The sequence below is a fragment of the Vitis vinifera genome, chromosome 13 (assembly GCF_030704535.1).
Source record: "Vitis vinifera cultivar Pinot Noir 40024 chromosome 13, ASM3070453v1".
Lineage (NCBI taxonomy): Eukaryota > Viridiplantae > Streptophyta > Magnoliopsida > Vitales > Vitaceae > Vitis > Vitis vinifera.
This window is the reverse complement of record NC_081817.1, coordinates 27449474-27458306: the sequence shown is the minus strand read 5'-3', so window position 1 is coordinate 27458306 and position 8833 is coordinate 27449474. Positions and strand designations below refer to the sequence as shown.

The 8833-nt window shown below is 35.5% G+C and overlaps 1 protein-coding gene across 1 annotated transcript; it reads right to left on the bottom strand.

Annotated features, from left to right (window-relative positions):
* Positions 1–4243: 4243 nt before the first annotated feature.
* Positions 4244–4594, bottom strand: LOC104881337 (uncharacterized). Its single transcript, XM_010661234.1, has one exon. It carries the CDS (start codon positions 4592–4594, stop codon positions 4244–4246), a length of 351 nt encoding a protein of 116 aa, XP_010659536.1.
* Positions 4595–8833: the final 4239 nt, after the last annotated feature.

Sequence of the window (8833 nt, the reverse complement as noted above, 5' to 3'; positions counted from 1 at the left end):
TCGTGGATGAGCCACTATTTCATTTAAAAACCCATAACAAAGTGATTTGGGGCCGATCCCCGCTTCGGAAAGCATTTTTGGACCCTTGGTACATCATTCACAAAATTTGGTACATCCTTCACAAAATTTGGTACATCCTTCATTAAATTTGGTACATCCGATCCGACAGATTCCGAGACCCCCATTTCAACATGGATGTCTGTAATTTCTTTAATAAACCCATAACAAAGTGATTGGGGGTCGATCCCCACTTCGGAACGCATTTTCGGACCCTTGGTACATCCTTCACAAAATTTGGTACATCCGATCCTAGTCATTCCGGGACCCTTTTCTGACCGTGGATGAGCCACTATTTCATTTAAAAACCCAAAACAAAGTGATTTAGGGTCGATCCCCACTTCGGAAAGCATTTTTGGACCCTTGGTACATCATTCACAAAATTTGGTACATCCTTCATTAAATTTGGTACATCCGATCCGAGAGATTCCGAGACCCCCATTTCAACATGGATGGTCTGTAATTTCTTTGAGAAACCCATAACAAAGTGATTGGGGGTCGATCCCCACTTCGGAACGCATTTTCGGACCCTTGGTACATCCTTCACAAAATTTGGTACATCCGATCCGACAGATTCCGAGACCCTCATTTCAACATGGATGGTCTGTAATTTCTTTAATAAACCCATAACAAAGTGATTGGGGGTCGATCCCCACTTCGGAACGCATTTTCGGACCCTTGGTACATCCTTTCACAAAATTTGGTACATCCGATCCTAGTGATTCCGGGACCCTCTTCTGACCGTGGATGAGCCACTATTTCATTTAAAAACCCATAACAAAGTGATTTAGGGCCGATCCCCACTTCGGAAAGCATTTTTGGACCCTTGGTACATCATTCACAAAATTTGGTACATCCTTCATTAAATTTGGTACATCCGATACGAGAGATTCCGAGACCCCCATGTCAACATGGATGGTCTGTAATTTCTTTGAGAAACCCATAACAAAGTGATTGGGGGTCGATCCCCACTTCGGAACGCATTTTCGGACCCTTGGTACATCCTTCACAAAATTTGGTACATCCGATCCTAGTGATTCTGGGACCCTCTTCTGACCGTGGATGAGCCACTATTTCATTTAAAAACCCATAACAAAGTGATTTGGGGCTGATCCCAGCTTCGGAAAGCATTTTTGGACCCTTGGTACATCATTCACAAAATTTGGTACATCCTTCACAAAATTTGGTACATCCTTTATTAAATTTGGTACATCCGATCCGACAGATTCCGAGACCCCCATTTCAACATGGATGGTCCATAATTTCATTTAGAAACCCATAACAAAGTGATTGGGGTCGATCCCCACTTCGGAACGCATATTCGGACCCTTGGTACATCCTTCACAAAATTTGGTACATCCGATCCTAGTGATTCCGGGACCCTCTTCTGACCGTGGATGAGCCACTATTTCATTTAAAAACCCATAACAAAGTGATTTGGGGCCGATCCCCGCTTCAGAAAGCATTTTTGGACCCTTGGTACATCATTCACAAAATTTGGTACATCATTTACAAAATTTGGTACATCCTTCACAAAATTTGGTACATCCTTCATTAAATTTGGTACATTCAATCCGACAGATTCCGAGACCCCCATTTCAACATGGATGGTCCATAATTTCATTTAGAAACCCATAACAAAGTGATTGGGGGTCGATCCCCACTTCGGTACGCATTTTCGGACCCTTGGTACATCCTTCATAAAATTTGGTACATCCGATCCTAGTGATTCTGGGACCCTCTTCTAACCATGGATGAGCCACTATTTCATTTAAAAACCCATAACAAAGTGATTTGGGGCCGATCCCCACTTCGAAAAGCATTTTTGGACCTTTGGTACATCATTCACAAAATTTGGTACATCCTTCACAAAATTTGGTACATCCTTCATTAAATTTGGTACATCCGATCCGACAGATTTCGAGACCCCCATTTCAACATGGATGGTCCATAATTTCATTTAGAAACCCATAACAAAGTGATTGGGGATCGATCCCCACTTCGAAACGCATTTTCGGACCCTTGGTACATCCTTCACAAAATTTGGTACATCCGATCCTAATGATTCTGGGACCCTCTTCTGACCGTGGATGAGCCACTATTTCATTTAAAAACCCAAAAAAAAGTGATTTGGGGCCGATCCCCACTTCGGAAAGCATTTTTGGACCCTTGGTACATCATTCACAAAATTTGGTACATCCTTCACAAAATTTGGTACATCCTTCATTAAATTTGGTACATCCGATCCGACAGATTCCGAGACTCCCATTTCAACGTGGATGGTCTGTAATTTCTTTAAGAAACCCATAACAAAGTGATCGGGGGTCGATCCCCACTACGGAATGCATTTTTGGACCCTTGGTACATCCTTCACAAAATTTGGTACATCCTTCATTAAATTTGGTACATCCGAGCCTAGTGATTCCGGGACCCCCTTCTGACCATGGATGAGCCACTATTTTATTTAGAAACCCATAACAAAGTGATTTGGAGTCGATCCCCACTTCGGATCACACTTTGGAGCCCTTGGTACATCTTTAACAAAATTTGGTACATCCTTCATTAAATTTGGTACATCCAAGTCTAGTGATTCCAGGACCCCCATCTGAGCATGGATGGGTCATAATTACATTTAATATATTTATGTTATTTATTTTAAAATTAAAAAATACTTTTATTAAAACATATTTTATTAAATTTTAAATAAAAACTAAATTGATTTATATCAAATATTTGATTTGAGATATGATTTCTAAAAATTTATTACAAATATGTGGTGGCAATTTTTCTATTAAAATTAATTTATTTAAATAATTAAAATTATTAATCATTTATCTAATCAAATTAATTTTTAGTTATAAAATATTAGGACTTCATTATATTTTTTGTTATATTGTAACATATTCTCAGCACAACTATTTTTGTGATATTTAAAAATACAAAATTTTGAAATTAAATAAAAGTAAACGGATAAATAAAAAAAATTATTAATGAGCTAAATAAAAAAAGTAGTTAAAAATTAAGATAATAAAAAATAAATTAAAAATTGAATAATTAAATTTTTAGAAAAAATCTATGATTTTGAATCAACAAGGAATCATTTCCAACGTTTATTTCATATGAACATCAAGGGCCAACCTTTAAGCTATCAGTATGCCTCCATTCGCCTTACTGCCCAACCCACACCTCAACTCTAGTCATCCTAAAGGCATGCCTCTGACAGAGAGTCATGTCTTTCTTTTTCCTACTGCAAGTAGCTTAACAAAAAGAAGTTTTTCACACATATTTATGTGTCTTCCATCAAGGTTTTGCTCTTAGGTTGACTACTACACATAACTTACCAATATAATGGTTTTAGCAATAGGCATGCCCCTAAAATCAAGGGTGTGCCCCTACTTTGCATACTGCATATAGAATTTCCCAATAAAGTTATCATACCCATGGGCATACCTATGCAACCAAGGGTGCACCCCTGCTTTGCCTTCTGCATGTAGCATAGTTATATAATATCATTAACACATAGGCATGCCTTTCAAATGGAAGGTGCGCCCCTAGATTGCCTTCTGCACATAACATACTAAACTAATGTTCGAATGCCTTCCCATGGTGTTAATGGTTCAATCTCCCTTTTACAGACACCTCACATAATACGAAACCAATTTTAAAGATGAAAAACGATAGGGTTGCCTATGATCTAACAGGCACAACCTTATTTTGGCTACTGCCCATTTCACACAAAACTAAATAATATGCTTAAGGGTCATCAGCCAAAAAGCAGCAGCCCCTACATGTAAAGGTTGGCCACGATTATGCCCACTAGTTAACAATCTCGTTTTTTTGCCAAGGACGCCATATGAATCTATGTCACTTCAATGCCATCTTTGAACAATAATGACCAAGGTACATATTTTGCTATTACAATTACATTATCATGTAACATATCCCATAATATTGAAGAACAACATACAATCACAATATATGTACACCAAACACTTCAAATCCAATAAATTACTCATTGCTTATAATCAAGGAAACAACAACGAAGATTACCAAACTATTTCATACTAATATAAAGTCGATCTTACATTATGAAGTTTAATAAAAAAAAAACTTACAGCAATGGGTTGTTACATGTCGCACGATTATGCCCAGACTGATTACAACGAGAACAATGAACTGTTTTTTTTTACATGAATTGAGACTCGATTCGACGTTTCCTAGGTCTTCCAGGAGGTCGCTTTGTGGTTGGAGGATTAAGAAAGGGATAAGTATGACCCAAGGCATCACGAACGGTTCCATCTTCATCAATCATTGGCATGTCATGCGTTACCAAAGTACGCATGCTTCCAGAGTATATCTTCTCTTGCAAATTGTACTTATACCAGTCATCAACATAATCAGATACATCAAACCCCATTCGCCGTATAGCTGCACAAGCATGATCACATGGGATTCCAGACATTTGCCATGCTTTACATATGCAAGTTCGCTCCATTAAGTCCACTTCCAGGAATGCTTTTCCATTGGATACTTTCATCGAACTACCCAAGTGTAAATAAGTGATATAATTTTCACCTTTTCCAATGTTCAATGCAATCTTTTCTTCTGTTTTAGGACCAATACACCCATTCCATTTTACAAGTCCATTTTTATGCTCGGCTAAAAGAGATCCTAACTTATCCATATGCTCGATGAAGAAAACACAAATGTTATGGTGTCGTTCATGTCTTAACCAAGAATTAAAAGACTCGGCCAAATTACTTGTCATCTTATCCTAATGCATCTTCTTAAATTTAGAGATTGCCCAATGTTGAGGGTTATTTTCTTCAACCCACTTCACCAAATCATGATTAAATGTCCTTAAAGTATCCATTGCAACCTCATAATCACAATCTAACCTAGCATAGGCGATAGAATCAAGCATTTGCAAAGCATTTTCCTTTCCTTTCCTCCCTTTAGTGTTTAGCTTTGTTAGAAAGCTACTAAAGTTTTCTTTAATGCGACGATAGCAATGTGCATGGTTTTCACTACCAAATACCTCTGAAACACTACGGATAATCCCTTGGTGCCTATTAGATATTATTATAACATCTCTTTCACCTATGACCATCTTCAATTTCTCTAAAAACCAAAGCCAATCCTCGTAATTCTTAGAGCTAAATAAGCCATAAGCAAGTGGAAACATGCCATCATCAACATCATAGGAAGAAGCTGAAAATAAAGCACACTTGTATGGCCCACTCATGTGGGATGAATCTATTGATATAATAGGCCGACATCCCAGTTGAAACCCATGTATTGACACTGAAAGGGCAACAAACAATTGCATAAAATGACCATCATCCGAACATCTATATTCAGCAATCGTCCCTGGATTTGTTTCAATAAGCCTTGTACATAACCAAGGTAACAACTTATATGAACATTGCGGCACACCATGAATTCGTTCTTTAGCCTTCTCTTTCAAGTTCCATGCTTGACAATAATTCAATTGCATTCCGTATTGTCGACGAAAGTCTTTACATATTTGACGGGGTAAGTAATCTGGATTTGAACGAATAACATCATCAATCATAGTTGTGGCTCGATTACAATGAACTACTGGTTCGGAAATTGACACATCTTCTAAAGAGTGGTTATGTTCATTTCTAAATGTATGCACTTGAACTATTTTTGTTCTCCCAACAGCATGAGCAGTTACTTTCCAAGGGCATCCTTCAACAACACATATTACAGTCATATGCTTAAGACAATTCCTCTTAAACTTATATCTAAAACGGCCTCCTACTGACATGAGATATATTGCATCCCGAAATTCATTTGCAGTTGAGAAGGTATGCCCACTACCCAATATTGCACTCTCAAAACGGCTTGACTCTAGTGGACCAACATGTGATTTAGCACATCTTTGATGAAATCCTCGTGATTGCATTCTAATATCAACATCTCTTGTTGAATATGGGACCGGCGAGTTAGACCCTACGATTGTTTCGTTCAAGCTGCATTATAACATCTAATGAATAAACATAAATATTACAAAATAAATAAATACATGGAATCATTTAAGATTACATATTTTTTTGATATAACTTACCCTTGTCCTCCATTCTCAATCATTTCATCGTCTTCAACTGTTGATGTTAAACATATATATACACGTGCACATCGGTCACTAAATTGAAACATGTTTGTCAAGTCTTCATCATTTTTCAATGGTTGAAGTGCATATAAATCAAATGGGAGAGTATATGAAAATGTTGGTCCCACTATATTGATGTTCATTTTCCCACAAATCCTTGAAACAAAATCATTATATGTCATTGATCGTTCTAAACTTAGACCCTCTCGTCTCCCACCCATATATTCCACATTGCCATGTTCATCCCTTACTAGCTCTCCTCCAATGTGCAGATAACAATAAATTGTATTATTTGGATCCATTTAAATGCTACTCGATCATGTGCAGCCCCTGTTTAGAAGCATGAACCTTTAGTCAAGCTAAAACAATTAACTAATTTCTTAATAACACTGCATAAACCAACTTACTTATAACAAAACTTATTATCATGCCTATGACCATCATATATTAATACATCATTTATCTTTGAAACTTTACAAACGAGCTTCATTTACATTTCATAGTTTACAATTAATGATGTAAATATAGACATGCATAGTGTATACTTAACATTAAGCAATGCAATTATTCTATTTTACTGCGTAGTAATTTGTTATGTTATATAATTTAGGGAGTGAACCTCTCAATTCATAGGCTAACCATTGTTTTGGTAACTCTTCAAGCCAAATTGTGCTAATTTCACTCTCTTCGGGCCACCCCCTCAAACAATGGGTCGACCTTTATTTTGCCCACTGCCCAAATTTAACCATAACAATGTTACAACCAAGGGCCGACCTCCAAACAATTGGGCCAACCCTTATTTTGCCTACTGCCCAACTTATACCACAATAATGTTTACAACCAAGGGCCGACCTCCAAAAAAATGGGTCAACCTTTATTTTGCCCACTGCCCAAATTAAACCACAACAATGTTTACAACCAAGGGCCGACCTCCAAACAAATGGGTCAGCCTTTATTTTGCCTACTATCCAGATTAAACCACAACAATATTTATAACTAAGGGCCTACCTCCAAACAAATGGGTCAGCCTTTAATTCACTTACTGCAACCTCTTACGAAAACAATAATTTCATCCAAATGTCATTAACTGAATTACGGCCAACCCCTTCATCTAAGGGTAGACCCTTACTATGACCACTACACACATAAACAAAACAAATTTCATATTTGTGGTTGTGACCATCAATTTTGAACCTAAGGCTCCAATACTATTTTCCCTAATTCCCACATAAATTCATGCCCACTTTACTAAATTTGTTTTATTTTCTTCTTCAATTCAATCCTTATTCATTACAAATTCAAAACTTTTATTAAAAAATTTATTCAAACTTTTATCCCAATCATTTTTAAAATTTATACTCATCTACTCATGACTAAACATGAATTCTTTTCCCATGCATTAGATTCACCAATTAACAACTATAAAAATCACTCAAATTACTCATTTTGGAATCCCAGATAAACAACATTAAACAACAAAACATCTCGAATCCCATATAAACAACATTAAACAACAAATTGTTTGAACATTCCTAAAAATTGTATTCCCTTCACATGCAATACTCATATTTTTCTTCTCTTTTCCGTATTCTTCCCAACAACCACATACAACACAAACACAACAATTCAGAAATAAAACAAAATCAATATAGCTTACCACCATCTCATTTTCCCATCATTTATCAAAATTTAAGCCATATTTCATTTCAAATAAACCCTAAATAAATTAAAATATAAATTTAGATACAATATTAATGGACATTGAACATGTAGAAATATGCAATGTAATCAAGTTTAAATCACAAAATTGCACAAATCACATAACTATGACATTATTCAAATATCAAAGAATCAAAATGACAAATCAAAATATAAAGTTATTACAAAATATATATATAATTTAAGTGTTAAAAAAATTAGAAACATTTTCTAAAATTACTGTTAAACGCATTATTCAAGTACATTTAACAGTATTTCTATTTATAATATTTTTTAAAAAAAATATTTTGTCTAAAAGTATTTTTAAAAGAATAGTATTTCTCCATAAAATATTATAAGTAATTTTCCAAGTTTTCTAAAATTTGTCAAAATATCTCATTTTTTTCAAAACATTTTTTTAAGTCAAAATTACTTTGAAACGAAATCTTAACTAGGAGAGTTAAACTAGAAGAATTGGTCTCACCATGATTTATATTATAAATGTACATCTTTTTCCTATTTTTTCAATAAATTTATGTGAGTACCCATAAAAGTAAAAATAGTCTTTTCATAGCATAAATCATAGGGGATCACTTTAGAAAAGTCCAAAGGTCCTAAAGAGAGAATCAAGGATGGATACATTAAAGAAAATGTTCAAAGGGCTAGAAAAAGAGAGACCCATGTGAATGCTAGTTGGCACGACCATTCTTACTTTTATGAGTGTTCACACTTGGATGTGACATGATATTATTTTAGATCAGAGAGAATATAGAATAAAGATGTGCATATATGGATTTATTTGGGTATATGCGAGTCTATCACCTTCTCATTATCATTATAAAATAAAGATGTACAATGGGACAATGACCTTATTTACCATTTGTGCCCTCTCATACCCAATTTTTGCCACCTTTCCTCTGTATTTTCTTTTACTTTTCA

Excerpts from the sequence above, each read along its gene's own strand:
- LOC104881337 (XM_010661234.1), bottom strand. The coding sequence starts at position 4,594 with ATGAAAGTATCCAATGGAAAAGCATTCCTGGAAGTGGACTTAATGGAG.